Source organism: Pyricularia oryzae, chromosome 5 (genome assembly GCF_000002495.2).
Source record: "Pyricularia oryzae 70-15 chromosome 5, whole genome shotgun sequence".
Classification (NCBI taxonomy): Eukaryota; Fungi; Ascomycota; class Sordariomycetes; order Magnaporthales; family Pyriculariaceae; genus Pyricularia; species Pyricularia oryzae.
The window spans coordinates 3,004,366-3,028,737 of record NC_017852.1 but is presented as its reverse complement, the minus strand read 5'-3'; the positions used below and the strand labels follow the sequence as shown (position 1 = coordinate 3,028,737).

Sequence of the window (24,372 nt, the reverse complement as noted above, 5' to 3'; positions counted from 1 at the left end):
TCACAATTCACCCCACATGTTTGGTCCCGCTGGTTTTGGAGGTTCAGAGCATAAGCGCTAGCGATTATGCTTATTATCTTTTTTTTCCCTCCTTATTCTCCACCCCGGTGATTAATTGGTTTACATCATTCCCCTCTAAGAATCTGAAGTGATTTGTATTTGGCAGGATCATTGTGATAAAGTTTGGCGCAGGAAGAGAGCTGTGATGTTGTAATTGATGCGTGACTATAGCTAAGGTCTTGGGTGCAATGGGAGAACTAAGGTACCCAGGGGTTGGCTTGGCAGCTAAGCACTGTAGGGAGGATCTTTTACTCATATTGACGTGCAGGTTTATTTATTTCCAAAGCTTCCTCCTTTGAAAATTCTCAAAGTCGAATTAACAAAGAACCATTCCTTTGATCACGACTCGTCCACATTCCCATTGCCCTCTTTACGCAGATAACACCCCGGATAATCATAAATCTCCTTGCCATAAGTTATATGGGCAGTCCTTCAAACCTGCACTTTAGATAACCCCTGCAAAAATGCACCGCCTCCTTCTTCGCTTGCTCCGAGGCGCCGGGGTAGCCCTTGAGCCCCAGGTGTTGCTCCGCATCCCAGGTGACGGAGTCGATGACGGCGCCGCCGTTCTCCCCCAAGCTTAGGTTCAGGATATACCATTCCATCGTAAAGCTCCGCACAATGTGCACGCTCCTCAGGTTGCCTGCGTCGTCCACCTTGGTATGGATTGACCAATTGTCGTCCACTTCGTCCGTGTTCCAGTGGCCGATTTTCAACCTGGCGTAGTCAACGTCGGTGATGCGCAGGTTCCAGGGCGATGTGAGTGGGTTGGTTATCGGGTAGCGGAGTCTGGGAAAGGGCTGGCCCTCAGCGCTGTGTCTTGCCAGATTGGCGGCTTCGGCCTCGCTTAGTTGGTCTGCCATGGAGACTGTGTGTATAGGTACCTACCTCAGGTAGGTAAGGTAGGTAACTACCAGGTACCCACCTAGGTACGTGAGGTAAGGTGAGATCGGGTGATTTTGAGCTGCCAAGAGTAGGTAGGTTGTATTTTGTGAGCCTGCCTTTTTATTTTTCTCCCTCAAAGACAATAAATTAACTGCAAGTCTTGCTTTGGATCAAGTGTCTGATGGATGGCCAAATCTTGTTTATTTATACAAAACTCTTTCTGCTCTGCTTCCTGTTTGCCTTGGTTTGCCTGCGCAGGCAGTAGAGGAAAACGAAGCTGACGCAACAAGGAGGGGTTCTTAGCTGCGCCTGTGCACCAACTGCAGCTGCTCCTAATTATAGCGCTTTCATCGACCAACCGGGTTGGTTATGCCTGCCTGTCAAATTTTCACCGTGGGAACAAAATGTGACATCGAGGGTTTGTTAGGCATTCAATGTACCGAGGTTGGTGAGTTAACCAATAACGGAAAGAAACATTTGTCAACCCATGTTGGAGAACCCCTCTTGCGGTCGCGATCCGAACGAACGCGCGTAACTATCGTGCACTCCCAACAGGTAACCATCTACATGGAGGCCACTCGCACTCGTTCTCATCCAATACCCAATACCTACCTAGGTACCTAGGTACATACCGAATGTCTACATGGATAAGGTATGGCCCAGCCCAAGCAGACAGTTTACAACCTATGCAAACTTGCAATTCTGGCAAACAGCTTGCGATTTATCTGAGTTGCGCTGAGTACCTGGATTGAACGACTGCCCAGTATAACCCGCTGAATATTTTTTGCCGCTTTGTGGAGGTTGGAAGGAACATATGCTGAGGACTGAACCTTGAGTAATGTGCTACGAAACAAATTGCGTCCTCAATGGTACTTTGTGTTTTAGTTCTAGACCTAGACCTAGAACTAGAACTAGAAAAAGTATCTTTAAATGAGAATGTAGGCGGATTTTGCATCTGTAGTTTCAACGGGCAGCGGTTTGTTCTCATAAGGTTTAGGTTGTCCAATATGATATAGGCACTTTTTGCTCTTTTAACTACACCGGTCCCAATCCGTACCATCTCTATTAACTACCTCATTCACTCGATAGCCCAACGACCATGATGCGATTTTTAACATTGCAAATGTTTCCTGTTTCATTCCAGACCCTGAGTCCCGCTTATTGGCGGGTCTTCCCGTGCAGATTGTAGGGATTCGAGAAATGGGGTCCTCAGGCTCTAGCCTACCTGGGCAGTTTTAACCCCTGAATCGTCAAAACGGCAACGATCAGAGATTTCAGAATGACATGTTGCCCTTGCCCTCATAAGCTTTGCTTTTGGCGTTCTTTATCAATCTTTTTCGCTTTGCGGGCAGCCGGGGAACGTATTAAGCTTCCTGCATTATATTAATCGGTCGCTTTTTCTATATTCAGCATCTGCACACATCAGCGTGCAAAAAAAGAGCGCTGGGCACTGTCTTGATCATGGATGACACCGGTATTGTCATCGACCCTCAATTGCCCAAGACCGACATCATCGTCTTGAACAATATCATCGGCGACATCCGCGAAGCAAGGGCATCGAAGGCTTCGTCGGGCTCGGAGACATCCTCTGGTGTCGCGACCCCTGATGAAAGCGATGAAGCTTCCTCTAGCGGCCGTTCTTCAGCGAGCGCAGGCACTCGCCGTGGGCGGCGTACACCGCCAGAATCGGAGCGATTGATTTCCGATAACGGTGGCCAAAGTATGTGGCGGCATATGAATGATTAATGCCTTTTCTTTTTAATTGCTTTCAATCAGTGCAGTCATTTCAGATCACATTCCAGTAGCTTTTCGACTTTTGTTATCTTGTTTCTTTCATTTGTCATGTAAGGTTCCGACTGTTTTTTTTTGGCGTGTTCTGTCCTTTTTGTTGCTTCACTCAAAACGTCTAAAAAAGTAGACACGACTAAAAGACAAAAAACCAGATGAACTGCCAGCAGCGGCAAGCGGTGATTGGGATGCCCGCCACAGAGCGGCGTTAGAGTCGCTCGAGGCGATGAGCGACCCAAAGCATGCAGACTTTGAGCCTACCGTCTTCGTCTCAACCGATCTCCGGGACCTGCAGCTTCCCAAGGCCGTCAACCACTGGCTGCTGCAGCCCTACATCCGCTGGGCGCAGGGGATCGTGCGCACCAAGACGGACGTTGTCATGTGGACGCATCTGCTCATCTACTTCACCACCACCATCCCGAGCGCCGCGTACCTGCTCCTTGTGCACTTTTCCTGGACCCACGGCGTGCTGCACTTCCTCATGCAGCTCTTCTACATGCCCACGTACACGCTCATGATGCACCAGCACATCCACCAGCGCGGCGTGCTGGCCAAGAGCTGGGCCTGGCTGGACCGCTCCTTCCCCTTCGTCCTGGATCCACTCATGGGCCACACCTGGAACTCGTACTACTACCACCACGTCAAGCACCACCACGTCGAGGGCAACGGCCCAGGAGACCTGTCGTCGACTATCTACTTTCAGCGCGACAACGCCTGGCACTTTGCCCAGTACGTCGGCCGCTTCTACTTTTTGGTCTGGCTGGACCTGCCCCTGTATTTTATGCGCAAGAAGAAGTACGAGCTGGCCGCCCGTGCCGCATGGTCCGAGTGCTTTAGCTACTTTGCCATGTATTGCTTGTGGAGGTTTCTCGATTCTAGAGCTGCCTTTATGGTTGTCATACTCCCATTCCTTCTGCTGAGACTGGCTTTTATGGCTGGAAACTGGGGACAGCATGCGTTTGTGGACTGGGAGGATGCGGATTCTGACTACAGGTCCAGCATCACTCTGATTGACGTGCCGGTAAGTATTTTTATTGGTCTATTGCGATTATCAGTGTTTGTCTTTTTTCGGTGGAGTTGGGGACAATGAGCTCATACTGACATGCGGTTTCAGAGCAACCGGTACTGCTTCAATGACGGCTACCACACTTCTCACCATCTCAACCCCCTGAGACATTGGCGCCAGCACCCAGTGTCTTTCATCAAGGAGAAGGAGACGTACGCTCGCGAGAAGGCCCTCGTCTTCCACGGCCTCGACTTCAACATGATCACCATCAAGTGCCTGCAGAAGGACTACATGTACCTGGCTCAGCGCCTGGTGCCTCTGGGTGACCAGGTGCACATGACCATGGAGGAGCGCGCCGATATGCTCCGTCAGCACACGCGGCAGTTCACCAAGGAGGATATTGCGCGCAAGTTTAGGACTACTTCGTGAGATTGCGTATCGCTTGACTACAGGCAAAGAAGGTTCAGATTTCATTGGTCAATTATTGACTTTACATGAGGCGACAACTCTCAAGCAGTCCATAGATATGATAGATCAGCCCTTATGACTAGTGTGCAGATGCACAGAGTTGACTCGATTTGACGACTGGATAAGAAGCAGCATTCAATACGAACAAGAGAAATATGCTACAGGAATAGCTTATGGAGAACGAGTATAAATCGAGATTTAATTAGTGTCAAGTGTTTTTGGCAGAAAGACAGTATGAAATTCTAGATCACCAGTCTGTTCTCAAAATTGGATGAAGAAAACCATACGGAATCTGCCAAAATGTGTGCAACACATTTAGAAGCAGACTACCACCACAAGCGAGATGCCAGGAAACTCTAGACGGTGCAACCGACCAGCCACGACGGTGTTTTTGTGGTACTATACTATACTGCGTATGATATACGGTAGATCTGATGCAATGCACATCTTTCGAATACATGAAAGGCACTGCAGGCAATGGCGATCAACGTTGCATTGCATGTAGAAATGTTTCAGACGAAAAAAAAGGAGGGGAGGGGGGAAACCTACTGTACCAGGTACACCTAGGTACCTTAGGTAATTAAGTTCGTCACAAGCCGTTATCACAGTCTTGGGATGGTTCGATTCCAGGGCAGGGTGCGCACGGTACTTTGGTTCCACGTGTTGGGGACTCGCGCCCAGCCTTGAATAAATTGAATAAAGTGGATTGTTTCCGATGCATGTACTGTTATTCTACCCACCTAGACTAAACCTAGAATAGTTCATTGTATACTTTTTGTTCATTGTTCAATCAGTCGGGTTCCTAATTCCAGAACGAGCCTCGAAGTGGGTGGGCCAATTTGCTTTTGTGTCAGAGATGAGACGAGGGGTAATTGTCGAAATATCGAAATATGCTACGGATACATGGCAAACTTGCTCTACCATCACCACCATCGGATGAATATGCCACATTTATGTTCTTCCGTTGCCATGGAGGGCATCGGGGGGCGACCGAGCTGCATGACTAAGGACCGACACTCAGTGACCCAAAAAGCTGGTGCCTTGATGAGATGAGCTATAGCTAATTAAAGCACAAGCTCAGGTACCTCAAACTTAGTCTGGCCTCGGGTCCGCATAAGCTTCTCGTGAGGTCATGGAATTTATGCAGCACAGGAAGCTTTCATTAGCTTCATTCTACAAAAATTGGTTCAACATCTCAACATTGCTCAACTCGCCGAGATTGAGAAACTTCCACAACCTTGGCGATTGGGGAGAAATGAGATGCTGCACCTCAATTTTCGCTTATGCTTCACACCGGGTAATTTTTTGTTTAATTCCGACATGGCAGAAAGCCCCTATTCGGGCAGGTTGGCATCCTGGGTCCCCTGTTCTCTTCCCCGCTCCTGCCGTCCTGGTGTCAATGTGATTTTATTGAGGTCAGACTGTTTGATGCTATTGTGGGGTTCAACAACGGCGGGAGGAAGAAAGAAAAAAGAAAAAAAAAGAGAGATACCAGGCCGGCTTCCATCCGAAACTACGAAGTCTTGAGAAATTGCCATCAATACCCCGGGCTAGATTTACCAAACTGCGGAGTACAGCAAGCAGGGTTTGTGCTTTAGGTTGAAGATGGGTGATGCATGGCTTCTGCAGCAGCCCGCTCTGCAGACCCATCCATCCCATTTCGTGCCCAAGTCCAGGTACGGGCTGCAGTGCAACCTAATCACGACCAGAAACTTCTTTTGTTTGTTTGTTCCACTCGCTCTCCAATCTGGTCTGGCCGCCATTGTGGTTGCCGGCCTCGCTTATTTTTTTTTCTTGTCGGTAATCATAACCACTACCGTCATTCACTATTGCTTTTTTTTCTGGCTGCTACGTATTCCATATGGCGAATGACATGATATACCTTTCAGTTGGTCACTCTCTGTGGTTGGATTGGCGCGTCTAGTGGAAACCTCGCGCGGCTGTTCCCGCCACCGCCGCCAACCTCAAGGTTTTCACCTGACCTACCTGAGCTGGCAGCTTCTGACGTTGACGTTGACATTGACATCGATCAGACAAGGCAGCCTACTGAAATCTGTGCGTTGTGACAGTTTGTTTCCCGTGTTTTGTTTTCAACTAAAGCTGATGGCATTGACCTGACATTAGACCGATCCCAGGCGTAGCTCGCCTCCCTCATCACTGGTTCAGTTTCGCCATCTCCCTAGCTACCCAATCAGCCAAGATGGAGGACCGTCGTCAGTCCATCAGGCAGAGCGGCATTCCACGATCATCGCGCCTTCCGACTCTTAGATCATCACAGAGTATCTCGTCCCTTCGACCTCCACCCTCGACCGAGCAGACAAACCGCAGCAATGGCACTATACACAACCCCAAGCTTCGTTCGGCCCCGTCCCACGACCGCCTGGGAAGCTTGGGAAACACGACATCTGTCTCGGCTGGAAACCGCAAGCCAGAGACGCCTTCTCGAGCTTTTCGACTGCAAAGCAAACCGCTCCCACCGCCCCCGAGAAGCTTTGTCGGCCCTCGGTCCTCAAGCATAAGCCGAGTTCCTGCCTCGAGCACCTCGCCTGTTGCTTCTGAGGCGTCACAATCTTCCGCACCAACTGCAACACCCTCCCCGCCGGCGGAGCAACCTCTATTTAAGAGGAGAACGACTCTGACGAGGCGACCTTCTGATGCTGCCGAGAGCTTCATAACCCCAAGCAAGGGTCGATCTTCCTTGGATCCTTGGGCATCTTCAGTGCCGATGGACCTGCCCTCAATGCCGACAAATTTTACCATCGAGGAGGAAACATCGACGAACCAAACGATCAAGGCAAAGACACCCCGCTCAAGACCATCGCTGTCAGAGAGAACAATCGAGACGCTCTCTCAAATACCTTCTTCGCCCGCAAATAGGGGGAGAAGGCCTTCGGCTTTCTTTGAACCTGGCTCCGCAACTCGTTCAGGTTCCAGGCCTGCATCACGCAGTTCACTCAGCTCGCGACCGGGTTCAAGCTACCGAAATGAAGGTTTCAACCGACCGACGTCGAGGTCGAAATCCCAAACAAGGCCCGGCTCCAGCCATAGGATAGAAGACGCAGGCCCAGCTTCGTTCCGGGTCTCAACTAGTCACATAAACAATTACAAGACACAGCTTGCTCCCATCAACGGCACACCGCCGACGCAAGCAAAGCCTCGGGTGGTAGCCAAGACTACACGTGTGCCTGCGGCTAGGGTTGCAGGTCAAGGGAATGCAATGCGACCTCCCACCCACGGCAAGATACCTGCACCTGCCTCGAAGACGCTACCCAGAGCATCTATCAGCAAACTGCCGGAACCTTCCAGGACCCCTAGTCCAGAGAAGCAGCAGGTCCAGTCAAATGAAAACAAACCTATGGCAAAGACAATGCCTTTGAGACCACCTAAGCAACGCCCGTCGCTCAACGGATTGTTTAGAAAACCTCCAGCTCTCGCCCCGGACCACCAGAAGGTGGGGGCCACCCCCTCCAAAGTCTCTCGCAAGACGTCGCTTATTTCACACAGGTCGTCAACTACCTCTGGCGATGACACGGTCCAGTCTGGGCCCTCACCGACATCTACTGCGACCACGGTCGACACGAACGAGCCAGCACCCGCGGCGACTTTTAGAAAGTCTTCCGCGGCCCTGAGGGAGCAAATCGCAAAGGCAAAGGCAGCCAAGAAGGCTACCACCAAGCTTGAAGTCGATCCAACGAAGGTGCCCACTGTAGGCAGGCATCCTATCAGATCACCACTTATACCAACAGACACATCCTTCGACTTTGGTCTATCAGATAATCCGTTCAATCATCAGGAAGCAGACAGCGGGTCAAAGAACAAGGTCCTAGAAGGTCTGCTGGCGACTGCACGGACTAGTGGAAGGCTCAACATTGCAGCACTTGGCCTTCGCGAAATCCCTGCCCAAGTTCTGAAGATGTACGACTCGGAGGCTATGGGGATCAACGATGGGTCATGGGCAGAGACCGTGGATCTCACTAGGTTCGTTGCGGCTGATAACGAGCTGGAGATGATTGGCGATGAGGTGTTTCCCGATAAGGATGCAAAGGCTTTTGTCGACGATGAAGACGGACAAGGCATGATTTTTGGAGGTCTCGAAACTCTCGATCTGCATGGAAACATGCTCATCTCTCTGCCCATGGGCCTGAGACGCTTACAGTATCTGACATCGTTGAACTTGTCTTCGAACCGAATCACGAACGGCTCCTTCGAGGTTATTTCTCAGATTACCTCTCTCCGCGACCTCAAGCTTGGGGGCAATCTCTTTTATGGACCGTTGGATAACTCCTTCACAAACCTTGTCAACCTGGAAACCGTTGATTTGCACGACAACAACATCTCAGCCCTCCCGGCTGGAATGGAAAAAATGAGCAAGCTTCGCATCCTGAACCTTGGCGAGAATAACTTTGAGTCTTTGCCTCTCACGACTCTTGTGCAGCTCCCACTTACTGAGCTGGTCGTTCGCAAGAACAAGCTGAGCGGCGTGTTCATAGACGACGCAGATGCGCTTTTCCAGACCTTGCAGATCTTGGACGTTTCCTCTAACCAGCTTACTCATATTTTGCCTCCCGGCAGCAGCTCAACACTCGCCATGCCATCTCTCCATCAGATGTGTGTATCGATGAACAGACTCCAAGAGTTACCTGGCCTCAGCATGTGTGTCAACTTGCTCACCTTGAATGCGGACGAAAATAGCATCACCGATGTTCCAAACGGGTTGACAGGCCTCAACAAACTAAGACATGTGGACTTTTCGAGCAACGACTTGCGCGTTATTCCGCCAGACATCTCTCGTATGGATAACCTGAACATGCTCAGGCTCAGTGGCAACCCGCTTCGGGACAAGAAGTTCTGCTCTATTACGACGGAGGAGCTGAAGGACATTTTAGCTGCTCGCTTGGATCCCGAACCGATATTGGATGAACCTCAGGCCACGTTTAGCAATCTCTTGGCCTCGGCAGCGGTACCAAGCCCAAAACCCCCAGCGACACGATCAAGGATGAACTCCGTCCCAAGACATATCGAAGACGCAGATGAAGTTCGATCTGAAATGAGCGACAAGTTTGCGACGCCCCCTACATCAGCTCCTCAATCACCAGCTGCGCGTTCCCGGTCCCATACCTTGTCCAGCGAACAATGGACGGTAAGGCCCGGCGGCGTGCTAGATAGGTCGAACACACAATCCTCGGCTCTTCATCCCGTGTCATGCTCTCGCGTTGCAAACGAACACAGCGTCCGTGAAGTTCAGCTCCATCACAATCTTTTCTCCATCATCCCAGAATCCCTTACTTTCTTCTCCCAGACCCTTGTGTCCTTATCTCTAGCACACAACCAGCTCATGGGAGAGTCTTATATGGGAGACATGGCAGCCAGCGGTGGCGGACTCAAGCTGGAGCTTCTTGCGCTCCGGGAGCTGAATCTGTCTTCAAACCACATTACCAGTCTGGCTCCTTTGATGTCGAACTTGATTAGCCCGGGACTTCAGAAGCTAGATGTCAGCACCAACCGGATTGCCGCCCTTCCGTCTGGGACCGGATTAAGGGATGTATTTCCAGAGCTGTCGGTATTGCTCATTGCCAACAACCACTTGGCGGATTTGGAGCCCGAGGCCATCAAGGGTATGCGCATAGTTGACGCTTCCAATAACGACATCGCCCATCTCAACCCTCGGATTGGGCTTCTTGGTGGGATTGAAAATGGCACCTTGGAGCGTCTGGATGTCATGGGCAACCGGTTCCGCGTTCCCAGATTCAATGTGCTTGAGCGAGGCACCGAGGCTACGCTAAGGTTCCTCCGTGGTCGTGTGCCTGTCGCTGAGATGGCAGCGTGGAGAGAGGCAAGAGGTGTAGCCGTGAGCAGTGAGGACTGCGACGGATTCGACGACAGCATAATTGAGTAAATCCAACTCCAATTGGCCGTTGTCAGATGATAACCAGCTGCTATTTTTCCTTGCCTCTCAAGGGCGTACCGCCAGGTCACTATGGTATGACCGGATGGAATCTGGACACACAGTTTCGTGGCATTCTTTTAGCATCCAAACGTCGATGTACCAACATCAGGTCTAACATGACTACAACATTCACTTCTGTTTCTCTTTCTTCTGTTTTCTTGTGGCTCGAAACGTTTTTCTTCGAACAGCCATTGATACACCAATACTGTCTTTTTTTTTTACCTGTTTAACTTTACTTTATACCAGGCAGCCGCTGGAGTGGGCTGTGTTTGGAGTGTGAGGTGATGAGTACGACGTCTCATGATAGGTCTGGCAGGATTTTCCCAGCCATTAAGATACCAAACAAGCACTTTTTTATTTTGTTCTATGGTCTGTTCTAGTGACACGCGTTGTTGAGGTCATCCCGAAAAATCAAGAGGGAGCCGTACATTCCCTGCCATCGCAGTCTTGGCTGTCAAGACTCAAATTAGTGAGGAGCTGGCACATTAACCCAACTGCTCTTGTTTTGACTGGTTTGCAGGTCATATTGCGAGGTTAGGAAGTGCTCACTCAGAAGAGTACGAAAAGTACCGGTCGAATTGCACAAGCTTCTGGCTGGACAATTGCCCCTCTGGCAATCGAAAGAATTGGTTGGCCTTGGGAACCCGCAACCGCCGCGTTGAAACGTGCTTCTACAGAAGTGCAACATTTGGCACGATAGACGGGCCGCTTCAGTCACTATATCTACTCCCCGATGTGCGGTCCGTGTACAGTCACAATTAACCGCTTGCCTCACCATGGATGGACGATCACAGTACAAGTGACTTGGGTTTGCCTCTGCTGACTTTTTATTGTTTTAAGTCAGTGAAGCCCAGGCCCGACTTCTCTTTTGCTCTTGCACTCGAAATAAAAATACTTCCAACTTCCAACAAGCCATTTTTGTTCGAAATATTTTTGTTAGTGATGCCTAGAATGCATCTTCTCGCGAGAGCCGGCATCGCCGCCGCTATTCTCTCAAACGTGACGGTTGCCTACACGATCTTGCCGACGACTGACGCCGCAGGAGCAAGAACATACGATCTGGACGCGCGCAAATTTGAATTGCAGGGCCCCTACAGCAAGCCAGATATTCACGATGCTGGCTTCGACGTTGCAGCGGAGCTGCTCAAGGTTCTTCCGGCGCACCAGCCTATAAATATCAGCAGGTGGGAAGCGGGTGTGCTCCCGTCCAACTGCTTAAAGTACTTTGGGTCAGACGGACGTCAGGTCACAAGAGGTGATTTTACAGTTTACAATGTGGGTTTTTACTGGTGGTCTCTCCCCATAACGAAAATTGCTTCACGCTAATGTGGAAGGGAGGATGTTAGGTAACCTATAGTGATTGCCATGTCCCCTGGGCATTCTGTCAGCATGTGGATTCGGACACCAGCATCGAGAAGATGACGACCGCTTTTGGACACTTGCCTATTGGGATGCGAGAACACGTGAGGTAAGAACCAAGAAAACCCCTCTCTGGCACAGCCACTTCAAAGTTCGAGGAATCCCAAACTGGGGAATTTTGAACGCCGAAGGGATAACTAAAAAAGCAAAAAAAAATGGCAGAACGGTTGCCGCACTCCCACACCCACCGCCAGGCGAGCGCGCGGCCGCCTTCAGCATTGACGGCGACATCGCCGTCCGGCCGCGCTACTGGGACATGCACACGCTGTCGCACGAGGTCTCGCACATAATCGACTCCAAGCTGCCGACTGCGCAGGGCCACAACCCTTACACGGGCCGGCCGGCGGCGTTGGCGCGGCGCTACGGCTGGCGTCCGGCGCCAAAGCCGTACGACGCTGCTGCTGCTGCTGCTGCTGCCCAACACCTCCCCGGCACGGGGGGCAAGTACTCGGATTCGCTGCGGTGGCGTGGCGCCGAGAAGGGGGACGAGCGCGTGGTGTCGCGGTATGCGCTCACCAGCTGGGCGGAGCACTTTGCCGAGACGGCGGGCGTGGGCCTGCTCGAGGTGTTTGGGGGCGCGGGCACCGTTGACCGCCTCAGTCCTGCGGCGGGCCGGGGCTTGAAGGGGCAGGTCGGGATGTGGGTCAGGGATTGGGGTCGGGTCGTTGGGGGAGGGCCCGAGACGTGCGAGGAGCACGTGAGGCCGGCGCAGCCTGAATTTGTTATTGTAGGCTAGGCTGACGCAGAGAGATATGAGTTAAAAGTTTTTAACCATCAACTCAGTTGACAGAACAAAACAAAATGATTCTTGGAGAAAAAGAAGAAAAACTATGAAACTACAGTGTATGCTTGGGTGTGTTGGACGAATCGGGTCCCTCTTTCCCCGTGAATTGGTGTATATAGAATAAAAGGGGATTGGCGGAGGCTGCATTGGTGTGCTGATGTGAGCAGATTTTCTATTCTGGAAGCGAGGTCCCGTGAGAGTGTACTTTTGTAGGTTTAGATAAGGTGAGCCTGGGCGCCAACGTTAAATGGGGCGCATCGGCCTGCAACCTGGTAGTTTCTACTCCTTGGCAGCTGCTGACATTTCCCGAGATTGGCTGCGGCGGCAAGAATTTGCCGTTGGCCCTCCGCCAAAACAATTAAAGAGAGCAAGGCTGAGTCTGCAGGATGGACCCCTTCAGCACGGTAGTGTGAGTAGAGCTCATAGCAAAAGTTCGGTCACATCACGTTGTGTGCCGCCCAGAGATGAGAGATGCTTAGAGCCAGCCATGCTTGGCTAACACAGCAAATCCGGGGTTCAGGAATATACATATCGTGACACCTCTCTCACATTCAAGTCCAGAATTGCATTCACTTGTCCAAAATACCACATCCAGGACCCACATCCTCCCTTGCATCGCAGCTCCCGCGACCTGCTAAGCACACATATACGAAAAAAGACACACTAGCACGCCAAAAAATGTCGACTTCAATATTGATCAGGTTAGATGAGAGTGGCAATATAGGAAATGTAGCCGTGGCCTCCGTCACGACCGCGTCTTTCTGCTTGCTCTGGGTTTATGTCGCCACCCGGGTTAGTCGACATGACCCAGCCAGGAAGACTTTCGCTGTCTGGATGCAAATACTTTTACCAATCCAAGTACTGTAAGCAGTGACCTTCCACTTCCCTTTATCTAACGCCACTCGAGGATTTCCTACCTGGTTAGCGTTCAAATCAGGCAAGAGATTTCAACTAACAGAGGACGTACCACGAAGGCTTGCTGTTTTATATCTGAGCGAGTCAGCAACCAAAATCCAGTACGGTTATATCACGAGACCTGAACCCGATTCATTATATCCTTGGCGGTCGTGGAGTTCCCGCAACAAGTACTACGATACAGATACACTGCAGCTGGCAATTAGGCTAGCCAGAATCTCTGGCCTTGTGAACCTCTTCTCCCGGCTGGCCGACGCCGTCATACTTATCATCTTTTTCGAGCTGGGCCACGGCTTCATGTATGCGCGCCTCGGGACCGTCACCGTCTACCGCTCCGTGCTGCGATCCTTGTCGGTCACCATCGCCCTGGTCGCGGCGGTAACAGCGCTGGCCTCCACCGGCATCTATATGGCAAATGTAGAATCTTGGCTCGAAGAAATCTACAAGTATCATGAGCACTGGAGCATGACCGACTTTAGAACCTACGCCAACGCCACCGTGGCGGCCGACGTGCTGCGCTGGGCCGCGACGCTGCCGGCCATCGCTTATGCCGCACATGTTGTAAAAGTCTGGAGCGGCCCGGGTATCCGACTCGTGAGTTCTTGTTGTCCTTTTTGCTTCCGGCACTAACCAGGCGTCCCATTTCTTGTGTTATTGCTGACCACGAAATACAAAATCCCTTAAAGATCACGGGACGGTATCTTTTTGCCATCGGCATCATGTTTCTTCGCTGCTTCACGTTTATCGGATTCGAGGGGACACTCGGTCCTGATATGACTCCTTCTGACCCGGCGGCGGCGAGGGGAACGTTCAGGGAGGGTTCGAGTTGGCCATCTGTAAAGCTCGCAGCTCACGCCCTGAGTTGGTTTTTCTTTGTCATGGTCACCGTAATTCTTGCAAGCTTCGGTGCCAAGAACAATGATGGCCTGTGGACGACAAAACAGCCTTTCCATGCCGACTGTTCTCCTATTCCCGACCCTACTTTTGGCGATGAGGGACAATCGACTGTAATGATGAACCAATTACATGTTAGTGATGACGAAAGGACCATGGTATCCATCGGGTCCATGGGTAGGAGTGCCGCGAGGCACGACGGACAAACAAGGGTGTAATATTGGATAATGCTTTCAGGGGTTTGGTTTCAATCATGTTGCTTTGCATAACTGAATCGCTTTCTCGTTTAGAATGGTATGGTAATGAGTCTAATTGAGTAGAAGACCGCTGCATTTGTGCATGAACCTGTGTATATATCTATTCTGGGGCATCTTCCCATTCGGTGATATGTTACTTCACGTCAGTGTCTTCCAACCCACTCATTTATTATCCCCAGAGGGCTCCGAAACACCTTCGGGGAGCTCGAAAAGTCCTTGCTTTGTAGGCCATGCCTTTGCAACAAACCTATGCGCCAAGGGTTAGCAGCGTGTCGGCTTCGATTGATGGGAATTTGGGAATTTGCGTACTTGGTATGGCTTCCTCGCGCAGCGAGTTCTCCTTTGGCGTTGTTAAACGTGACGGTGGTGTATGCTAGTGTCTTTCCGACTACAGAGAAGCAAGTTAGCACTGTCTAGTCGATGATTTACAATAGTGTAACAAACGTAAGAGAACCAGGACGCATGCTTACTCTTGTCACAAGTGGCTGTACCAGTAAGCTTGTCACCAGCAACGCCACCGCTGCTGAGATAAGTGACTACACGGGATTCTCAGTGTCAGTATACGATGACCCGCAGAGTTGAAGACTTAGCTGAGCTGTTTACCGTTGAGATCTGTCGAGACACCTGTTGAGTACAGGCCCATGGAAGCGACTGCCAAGGAGCCACCCAGATCAACCATGCTGGCAAGTGTGCCGCCGTGGATCGCCTTCATCCGGTTCTTTGTACAGAGTAATAGGCATGTCAGATCGAATTGATGAAATCCAGTGTCAACGGGTCTAAGCCCGAGACTCACCGTATGGTCTTTCTGGATATCCAGTTCAAAGTCGACTCTTCCCTTCTGCGCATCTTTGATACGGAACTACTGGCAGGTAACCGAAGCTAGGTATGAGTAAACATTGCACAAGCCCTACCAAATTTCCAGCTTAGAAATATTTGAAGGCCTCATCCACATACACTGCTAGCGCCGAGTAGTCTTTTGCGCAGGCAATTATTAGTATTGGTCGATTGGGCGGAAGTCATGCTAAACCAATATACATACCTGGGTTCCAAGCCTGACTCTTTCATGAAGGAGCGCAAAACCTAAACATTGATTTCGACTTTGGGTCAATTGCGCCCAACATATAGGTACCTAGCTTAGCCGATGGTTGGCTAAAACCAAGTCAACAATGTGTACAAACGTACTGCGTTCACAAAGTCAACTGGCCTCAATTGTTTGGCCGCCATGATTGGACGAAGATGCACTGTAGTCGAGAGGATAATTGTCTTTTGCGCTTTCTCTTTGGAAAAAGCGGCAGGCAGGACGAAGTTGGTACCTCCTTGGGCAAATCGCTACTGTAGGTTGACTGTTGCCGCGGATGCAGGCGTGGATGGCAGCCGCTCAACCGCCATCAGATCGACGTCACTAACCGAGACCCACAAGCAATGGATCCACTTTACACGTGCCAGCGCGCTGCCCCACCCCCATAAGCCCACAGCGGGCAACCCTGCAAACACGTCGGCAAGGAACTTTGGCCTTGCTTCTTCTGACGTGATGCAAATCGTAGCTTAGATCCATCAAGTCACTTTTTGTTGCAGCATCGTATCCCATACCATCCATTAAACGCCATCGCAACCATCATTACCAACATTCACACTGCATCTATACGCAAACGAGGACACCAGCATGATTACACCTTTACCGGTCTCATCCTTGGAAAGGTGACGATTGTCGATTGCGACAACGTACGATTCTTGCAACTTGAAACTCAACCTCGTCGTCGACATTGCCCACGGGCTCAGACGCCGCCATGTCTCAGCAACCGGTCATTACGTTGTCCGATCACCTCGAAAAGCAGAATGGCGCTACGTTTAAGAAGCTATACCAGCAGCCGGCTACGGCTTTCGCCATCTTCCGCCGAATGCTACCACCATTAGCCAAAACATTTGTCATGTCGCTTCTATATATGCCGCAGCCGCTACCGCTTACTGCTCTGGATTCTTGGGTGAAGCCCGAAGCGAAGAAGAACAAGGACCAGGCGCTTTCCATCCTACGCTCTATGCACATTACTACCATCACGCCGGTTACCAAAGAGAAGCCGGTACAGGAAATGTCGTTGACGCCAAACTTCAAAAAGTCCCTACGGTTGGCCCTTGAGGGCGGAGGCTCTCACAACTCTTTCGGCGTCCCATCAAGTCTTCCGATACCACCACAAGTCGATGTTGCATTTTTGGATAAGTGGGCACGGTCAAGATGGGATGCCATTTTACATTATGTGGTCAACAGCGTGGAAGAGACGGATTCAATGGAACCAAGTAAGAAGTACAACTTTGGGGGCTCTAAACTTCAGGATACGGTCAAAACTCTGCTGGTGCAGGGTGGCCTTGTCCAGCGCCGAAGTTCGGAGAGGATCAGTATTACAAAAACAGGTTTTACATTCCTCCTACAAGAGGCAAACGCCCAAGTATGGACTTTGCTCTTGCAGTGGCTACACAGCGTCAACGAGGACAACACTAACAGGGCAGTCGACATGTTGAGCTTCCTGTTTATGCTTGGTACTCTTGAGCTTGGTCAAGCCTACGATACAGGGGCACTCTCGGAAGAACGCCGCAATATGCTGCCTGATTTGAACGACTTTGGTCTGGTATATATCCCGCCCAGCAACCCAGATCAATACTTTCCTACTCGTCTCGCCACAACCCTTACAAGCGGATCTTCGGCACTAAGGAGTGTCAGCTCCGGCGTTGCGGCCGCCACCGCTGAGGCGGGCGAGAACAATACCAAGGGGGCCATTATTCTCGAGACCAATTTCCGCATCTATGCATACACAAGCACACCACTACAGATAGCAATCCTAGCACTTTTTGCCAACCTCAAGATGCGCTTCGCAGGCATGGTTACTGGACAGCTGAGTCGGCACTCGATCAAGCGTGCAATCTCCCACGGTATCACAGCCGACCAAATCATCGAATACCTGGCATCACATGCGCACGAGCAAATGCACCGTATTGCGGCGATTCGCAACAAGCCAGTCCTTCCACCAACCGTCGTGGATCAGATCCGTTTGTGGCAGCTCGAGACGGAGCGCATGCAGGTCCAGAGAGGCTACTTGTTCAAGGATTTTGAGAGCCAGGCCGAGTTCAAGGCCATCGCAGATTACGCGGATGAAGTAGGTGTTTTGATATGGCGCAGTGACGCCCGGCAGCTATTCTTTGCTAGCAAAACGGCAGAGATTGCCAACTTTATCAAGTCGGAGAAGCACCGTAAGAAGCTTGCTGCCTAGAAGGCTGAAAGGAAGGCAAATTTTGAAGCGTTGCGGATACAACGAAAAAAGGAGGAGGACGCGAAGCGCATCGCCACTTGGTCACGCTACGCATGAGAAGTGGAAGAATGAAGTCATTACTACCAATGGTTTCTTTGCTTGGTAAAGGCAGATGTCATGGTCATCTTGTATTCGTTGGGCGTTACGGGGATTCAGACATCCATCGGCAGGGAGTTTTGGGTAACTACGTAAATAAGTCAGACAATAGGCAAACTGACATGTTTTATATGCACCGAGCCTTAGCAAAATCAAATATCTCGAGATATACGAGCGACTGGTTGGTTCTAGGAGGAGACCTTGTGGACTTTGCCGAACTTTGTTCTAGCAAAGCCATGTCAAGGCCTAGGAATACATCCAACATCTGCGTACCGACATATTAGGTATTGAGGCTTGAGCAAGCTCGGGGGCAGTCGCTCCTGCTCGTTTGCTCCGCTATCGGCTGCTGCTTTTGAGCTGAAAACCAGGAATTGTTTATGGGCTTTACTCAACTTGCCCTGCCCTGTTTGAGGGAGGCATGACGAGTAGATGTCCCCAGCTCGCCCTGGACCTATGTGTACTAATTTGATTCGGCCTCCACCAAAGGAACAAACAAACAGGGACTGCTACCTCGACTCATTATGCTTTTCTCCGGTGCATGACTTTTCAGCTCGACATCACTTCTACACGAAGACCCATCCAAACGAACGATCTGCTCCAACAAAACATGATTACATCCAACCCTTGTTGAAGACACCATACAACAGTTGCAACGCCAAAAGTCCGAAAGTCGTCCCATTTGACGCTGATATTATCATCGCACCTTCTCGGAGGTACCGAACCTCACATCGGACCCTTGAATCGCTTTATTCCAATCTCTTTCCAGGTAAGTACGCCCAGATTATCGGGCTGGTGCCTGCCTGCCTACCTCATCTACGCGTACCTACAAAATATTACACAGCACTCCTACAAAAAATTTCCTCGCCATTCATTTTCCACTCTCGGATCAGATTTGCAGGGCCTCTGAAAACGTTGCAACTGACTGGCATCTATTGACGTGATCCCGAACCAACCACGCGTTAGCATTTCAACCTTGGCACGCTTCACTTTATCGTCTGCTTACCCTTTGCACCACTTCACTCTGCTTATTTTCTTTCCATTGTTTTGATATTTTCCAACGCCTTTCAGCCCAGGACCTGTCTACCATTTACTATATTCCCCATACGGTCTAGCTGCTGCCAAGTCGAGATTGTTACTTACCAACGATGGCAGAGGAAAACCCTACCTTGGCCGAGTACTTTCCGAAGGAACTCGAGTGTCAAGCTGTATTGAACGGTGGATTAAACTTGCATCAGCCATTGGAAGGTTTCACACAAGCTTCAGGAAGCACAGCTCTAGCTACTGACTCCGGCTACAGCCCTGGCGAGCTCCTCGATAGCTACAGCTCATCAGAAGAGAACACCTATCTGGGGAGCCCAGCTGGTTCATCCCAAATTGATGGGACTCCTTCGTCGAACCGTCTAGGCAGCGTCGTGCATTATCCTTTGATCATACCAAGCGTAAGTGACACCACCTTGGTTAATGGCAATCATCCTCAATCTCAAGACTGCTCAGCATCAACATCATCGGGAGACAGCGAAGAAGCTCTATTTATGCAGAAAGCACAGCGCCTTGCTCGGGCTAGCATTCGTTATTCTTTGGAACTTGCTGATTCGCGATACCAGCCGTCACCACTTCCGAATGGCGAAAATCATATGAACGGCGGTACAAAAGATAACAAAAGCAACCCATCCGGCACAGACCAACGTCGACTTCCATCTAGAGAGCCCCCCTTTGCTTTCTCCAGCGCCCCTCTTGATTCTTTGGCAAACCAAGACCAGTCAACAGAGGCGGCCCTCAGGAAACCTTCTACTGGAAGCTACCAGACCAGTGTCAAGGACGATCATCTCGAGCCCTCACAAGACGCGGCCCCTGAGCTCTCAAACGAGGGCGACGAGATCTGGACTCGACAAGTCCCTGTGTCTCAACGTGTCAACGGCCTCGCTACCCGGACTATTGTTTTCAAGACGAGGGCTGGCAATCCTGTAAGGATTGTCAACCAGCCCAAGCAGCCGTTTCTCAGTTGCCGGGGCCTCAGAGTTGTCAATCCAGACACAGCTCCAAACGGAGGAGCTGACTACGAAAGCTCTGATGACCTTGCAAGGAAGCCAAGCCCCATTTCCAGCTGCTCTGGTACGCCCAACCTGAACAGTCAGAAAAAAAGAGTAGACTCTGAAGAGTCAGGAGAGTCAGAGGAACCCTTGGACAAGATCTATTCCAGTCTGAACGGCAATCCCAAAAGGGTCTCCCTTCCAATCAGGTTTGGCTCAGCAAGTACTTCGGGCGTCTACACGTCTATTAGTCCACATTTCACCTCCCACGGCAACGTCCCAGCCTCTCAGTTGTACAGCCAACCAGCCTCGAGCCTTATCGTCGACATTTCTTCAGATTCCGACGAAAGCAGCTCCTACAACTCATTCAGTGCTCCTAGTATTGCTGCTATTCCATCTGCATCACAAAATCACCCCGAAGAAAAGGCCACACAACAGAATCTCGACATCAAGACAAATATTCTTGGAGATCAGGTTGCAGGGACTCTTGATCAACTCAAGACTGCCCGGTGGAGCCTCGGTCTGCTTTGGCGTACATTTTTCGAGCTTCTGCGGATGACATTCAGCTTGACACTTAGAATCACCGCTTCAACTGCAAGAGGAGTAGGGGCCATCTTCCAGTTTGACCTTCGCGCCTTTTCATCGCTGCTCAAGATCTGGATTCAGTTTGGTCAGGTGGTGATTCAAACCTTCCTGGCCTCTACCCTGATTGTGACTATTGCCGTCGGTTTGTCGCTCATAAGAACCCGTTCCTTCGCCGCCTGCAAGGAGGCTTTCTTTCTGGCAATCCAAGTCTGGGACAGTGCTGTACAGAAATTTCTGTCTCTGCGTTCTTCTTTGTTAGCATGGCTTTCGATCACAACCAATATGCCTCCTCCCCCTCAACAAGACTCCCGCGGCGTTCCAACGGTGGAATATTCCCATCCTTGGACTCATTTGGAAGCCGAATCAGATCGTCACGGTCCGAACATCCAATCGTCTTTGGGGAAGCCGAAATCTCAGCGAGTCAGCTTTCAGGATATGTCTCTCAAGCCGACTTACCTTCAAGTGACGACGCAGCCAGATATCCTGTCGGCGACACAGAGGACACAATACAGCACCGGCCCTCCTCGCAAGCATATGGGCGAGAAGGCAGACAGACCTCGGGAGGCGTTGAGGGCCCGGGGGGTGAAACCCACAAGGTACGCCGCAGGCTGGACGAGAAATTCTCAGGGGATCGCAAGCAAATCAGCAAACTACTAGGTCTTCGACGTAGGGATCGATCTCCCAATCGGCCACCCAAGATAAGCTCTCCAATTGGTCCTGTTGTGCACAATGGGAGGATAATGTCAACAGATTCTACTGATGCTGCTACTATCAAAACATCATACTCGTTTCTTCCCAAAACCCGAAAGAAAGCAGCTCGAGGCTCGGAGAATATTAATCCAACCGACACGGAATCTGAGGCGCATCCTCGACGAGGTATGGCAAAGTCCAAGACCTTGAACAACGTCTTTTCCAGCATCTCTGGTTCTCTTTCACGCGGGTCTCTCGGAAGCTTTGGAGCCGGTAGTCGTAACGTGAGTGGCTCATCAACAAGCACAACAGCAACTGGTTCCATGAATCAACCACTTCTATCACTGCCGCGACTCATTAGCAGGGTGTCGAGCGGTGGCGGTCCAGATGCAAATATCATCAATGTTTCTGCCATTACTTCGAACCCCCGCCTAGTAGCACATGCGCAGCCAACGTCGTATTGGGCTGGTCGCTTTCTTTCACTGCATGATCGCTTCCACTCTGAAGTTCTCTCGCCGTCAAATCTGGAGATGATGGTGAAAGCTCAAGCATCTTTATCGACCCTTGAAAACGAAAGCAGGAAGCCTGCTCTACAACGCACAACAGTTACGTCGTCATCGACATTGCCAGACATTTCGCTGCCCATAATGCCACGAAAATTCTCGACGAATCTGCCTCTCAGCTCTTCAACTATCTTGCCATCGACAGAGACCCTAGCTGAGAACTACAACGATGAGTCAATCAGCAAGGCAGCTCTTCTGGAGGATGAAGAGAACCGGTGTAGACGTATTTTTCTGCATCTTGAAAGTCTCTGCCTTACCAGAGAGGCGCGTGCAAGCCTGCATGCATTCCAACAGCTGTACGCGCGGAAGATGAGGAGGCCTGGTTTGCTTCCGGACGGAGGTACCATGGAAGATCGAAGCCTGATCTCTCGTCTCATTGTTGGTGGGAGGAAAATCAGTGGCAGCTCTGGTACTGGGGGCACAAGGACAGCCGCATTCAAGGACGCGGTTCCAGTTTGCGATTTGATGCCTACTGTCTCTGGCTTGCGCGGCAATCGATTGAGCTTGATGTGATGTTTGTTTTTATAGAATGTGATGTTGTGCTACTCTGCAACAGTTTTCTTATTTCGTGGGATTGCTTGCATTTTTTTTTTCAAGCACCAAGCTTGCTCACAAGTTTTGTTTTCGCGTTGCAACACTGCTTTTTATGGATGACACAAGGATGGTCAATTATCATATTTTTGTGGATGTTTATATGCACCGACGTGGCCTACGGGGTAAGTAAACAGGCCGTTTTTGTGCCAAGTATGTACATAGGCTGAAAAAAGGAAATGCAAGTCTTCTAATAGATGGCTGTTTCACGTCCGTGGAGACATGAAGACTGAGGTGCCAATCTTCCAAATGATAAATTTCTTTCATGACTTGGTGGCAGAAGTCATCGAGATGCGTCTATTGACTCGTTAGAAGTATAGATCTGTCTAATTTGTGATCAAAGCTTTGCTCTAAGCGCTTGGTCAAAGATGAGCTCTTGCGGGTCGATCTCGGGATGTTCGGCTAGTCAGCAATCCGCATGTTTGTTGCTTCCCACATTGCCGCCATCCAGTTCGGCATCATCATTTTCGTACTCGTCATCCCAGCCCTCGATCTGGAAGCGAAACGTGACATCACCCTCACCCGGCGCTAGGGGGTTCCCGAGGTCGTCCCAGAGAGCGCGTTCGGTGTAGCGCACGTTGCCTTCCCAGTCGACCAAGATGACGGTCTGGCGCTGGGTGCCGTACATGCCAGTGGTGAAGACGGGAGCCTTGGCGTCGGGCCGAGGCGTGCTCGCCGTCGAGCCGGCTGCAAGGGTTTCGGCGGGTTCCAGGGGCGGCGAAGGCTGTTGTTGTCGTTGCGGCAGTTGCTGCTGCTGCTGCTGCTGCTGCTGTTGTTGTGATTGCGGGTGCGTCGGCTGAGGAGCGGCGATGGCGGCGTCCCTATCCGCGGGGCCAAAGTCGCGCGTCTCGAGCCAGCTCTCGTCCCGACCCAGCGGCGGGATGAAGACGCTGGTCCGCAGCAAGGGCTGGTACGTCTCAAAGGCGGCGACGTCGTCGCTCAGGCGCGGGAGGTCGTCGGTGCTCAGCACGGAGAAGAGCGACGCGACCAGCTGGTCCTGGGTCAGGGCGGCGGGCACGGCGGAGGCCACGGTCCGGTTGAGCAGGTCGCAGCCGCGCGACACCTTGGGCCAGGGCGGGCCCGGGGCGTCGAAGACGGTGTTGCTCAGGCCGTGGGTCTCGGACGGCTGCGAGGCGATGTACGGCACGTGCTCCGGGTGCTCGGAGCGGTTGGAGATCACGGCCAGGGGGTCGATCGCCGCTGGGGCCGAGCGTGCGGCATGCTGTGGGTGCTGGTTCGTCTGGAAGTGACGGCGGCGGCGGAGTTTGCCGCACACCAGGCTGAAGCCGCCGACGCCCTTGACGCCCGAGCCGGAGAGGATGCGATGGACAAAGTCCGGGGTGCGCTCGGCCGGGTCGGCGGCCAGCCAGGCGGACACGATTGCGCCGCGCGACCGGACGCCGTGGATGCTGTGGCGGGCGTCGTTGGGGTCGGCCTCGCTGTAGTTGGTCAGGCAGGCAAAGTTGCCGGTCCGGGTGATGCCGAGCCAGGTCCCGCGCTCTGGGCGGTTCAGGTCTCGGGAGGAGAGGATTTGTGGCGGCGGCGGTGGTGGGGGTGATGATTGTTGGTTTTGTTGTCGGCCTGCGCCGTCTTTTGGCCGTGGTGACGGCGTCCACCAGTGCGGGCGGGACGTCGGGCGCAGGATGTACTCGTCCCGGTTGTTGATGACAATCAGGGCGTAGTCTGGATGCGCGGTTGTGAGGACCACGATGCACATTGCTGCCGAAAAATTGTTTTGCTGCGTCGTGGAAGCTTTTTGTTGTTTTTGTTTTGTGATTGGTGTTTAATTTGAGTTTGCTCCGAGGTATGATCGACAGATGGGCCCTCCCCGGATTGTAAACTGTGAATGTTTCCAATGCTTTTTATATCAGATACAAAAATGCGGACATGTCCTTGTTGGAAGGCGACTCGGCCGGCTTTGCTGTCTGCTTGCCAATCCGAAATCGCCCGCCACCGACACCGAAGACCAGCAGATTCTTCCAAGCTAAGACGGCGCCAAGGTGTGCGCAGTCGGAGGTCGAATGAGCAATCAAGAAAAGGAACAAATACCCTGCAACATCAGTCATTCACCAACCCGTTACCGAATTGTTGGTTC

General features: G+C 51.4%; 9 protein-coding genes across 9 annotated transcripts; 6 read left to right on the top strand and 3 right to left on the bottom strand.

The window, feature by feature from the left end:
- Positions 1-99: 99 nt before the first annotated feature.
- Positions 100-1,186, bottom strand: MGG_00391 (uncharacterized protein). Its single transcript, XM_003718637.1, has one exon. The coding sequence runs from the start codon at positions 921-923 to the stop codon at positions 477-479; it is 447 nt and encodes a 148-aa protein (XP_003718685.1). The 5' UTR covers positions 924-1,186; the 3' UTR covers positions 100-476.
- Positions 1,187-2,173: 987 nt separating this feature from the next.
- On the top strand, positions 2,174-4,461 carry MGG_00392 (uncharacterized protein). Its single transcript, XM_003718636.1, has 3 exons — positions 2,174-2,789; positions 2,889-3,754; positions 3,848-4,461. Exons 2-3 carry the CDS (start codon positions 2,960-2,962, stop codon positions 4,166-4,168), a joined length of 1,116 nt encoding a protein of 371 aa, XP_003718684.1. The 5' UTR covers positions 2,174-2,789; positions 2,889-2,959; the 3' UTR covers positions 4,169-4,461.
- A 1,475-nt stretch (positions 4,462-5,936) lies between these two features.
- MGG_00393 (leucine-rich repeat-containing protein 40) lies at positions 5,937-10,531 on the top strand. Its single transcript, XM_003718635.1, has 2 exons — positions 5,937-6,262; positions 6,332-10,531. Exon 2 carries the CDS (start codon positions 6,408-6,410, stop codon positions 10,101-10,103), a length of 3,696 nt encoding a protein of 1,231 aa, XP_003718683.1. The 5' UTR covers positions 5,937-6,262; positions 6,332-6,407; the 3' UTR covers positions 10,104-10,531.
- A 565-nt stretch (positions 10,532-11,096) lies between these two features.
- On the top strand, positions 11,097-12,309 carry MGG_00394 (uncharacterized protein; the record flags this gene model as incomplete). The annotated part of the gene is made up of 3 exons (XM_003718634.1): positions 11,097-11,429; positions 11,543-11,622; positions 11,736-12,309. 3 exons carry the CDS (start codon positions 11,097-11,099, stop codon positions 12,307-12,309), a joined length of 987 nt encoding a protein of 328 aa, XP_003718682.1.
- A 329-nt stretch (positions 12,310-12,638) lies between these two features.
- On the top strand, positions 12,639-14,581 carry MGG_00395 (uncharacterized protein). The gene is made up of 3 exons (XM_003718633.1): positions 12,639-13,220; positions 13,332-13,866; positions 13,959-14,581. The coding sequence occupies exons 1-3, from the start codon at positions 13,036-13,038 to the stop codon at positions 14,382-14,384; spliced, it is 1,146 nt and encodes a 381-aa protein (XP_003718681.1). The 5' UTR covers positions 12,639-13,035; the 3' UTR covers positions 14,385-14,581.
- Positions 14,381-15,771, bottom strand: MGG_00396 (PaaI_thioesterase). The gene is made up of 8 exons (XM_003718632.1): positions 15,606-15,771; positions 15,463-15,503; positions 15,378-15,396; positions 15,217-15,282; positions 15,027-15,141; positions 14,894-14,959; positions 14,733-14,811; positions 14,381-14,670 (listed from the first exon to the last, which is right to left on the bottom strand). The coding sequence occupies exons 1-8, from the start codon at positions 15,645-15,647 to the stop codon at positions 14,586-14,588; spliced, it is 513 nt and encodes a 170-aa protein (XP_003718680.1). The 5' UTR covers positions 15,648-15,771; the 3' UTR covers positions 14,381-14,585.
- Positions 15,772-15,940: 169 nt separating this feature from the next.
- On the top strand, positions 15,941-18,024 carry MGG_00397 (RNA polymerase II transcription factor B subunit 2). The gene has a single exon (XM_003718631.1). The coding sequence runs from the start codon at positions 16,211-16,213 to the stop codon at positions 17,681-17,683; it is 1,473 nt and encodes a 490-aa protein (XP_003718679.1). The 5' UTR covers positions 15,941-16,210; the 3' UTR covers positions 17,684-18,024.
- A 227-nt stretch (positions 18,025-18,251) lies between these two features.
- MGG_00399 (uncharacterized protein) lies at positions 18,252-24,152 on the bottom strand. The gene is made up of 3 exons (XM_003718629.1): positions 20,890-24,152; positions 18,822-20,673; positions 18,252-18,747 (listed from the first exon to the last, which is right to left on the bottom strand). Exon 1 carries the CDS (start codon positions 23,992-23,994, stop codon positions 22,684-22,686), a length of 1,311 nt encoding a protein of 436 aa, XP_003718677.1. The 5' UTR covers positions 23,995-24,152; the 3' UTR covers positions 18,252-18,747; positions 18,822-20,673; positions 20,890-22,683.
- Positions 18,957-21,627, top strand: MGG_00398 (uncharacterized protein). Its single transcript, XM_003718630.1, has one exon. The coding sequence runs from the start codon at positions 18,964-18,966 to the stop codon at positions 21,088-21,090; it is 2,127 nt and encodes a 708-aa protein (XP_003718678.1). The 5' UTR covers positions 18,957-18,963; the 3' UTR covers positions 21,091-21,627.
- Positions 24,153-24,372: the final 220 nt, after the last annotated feature.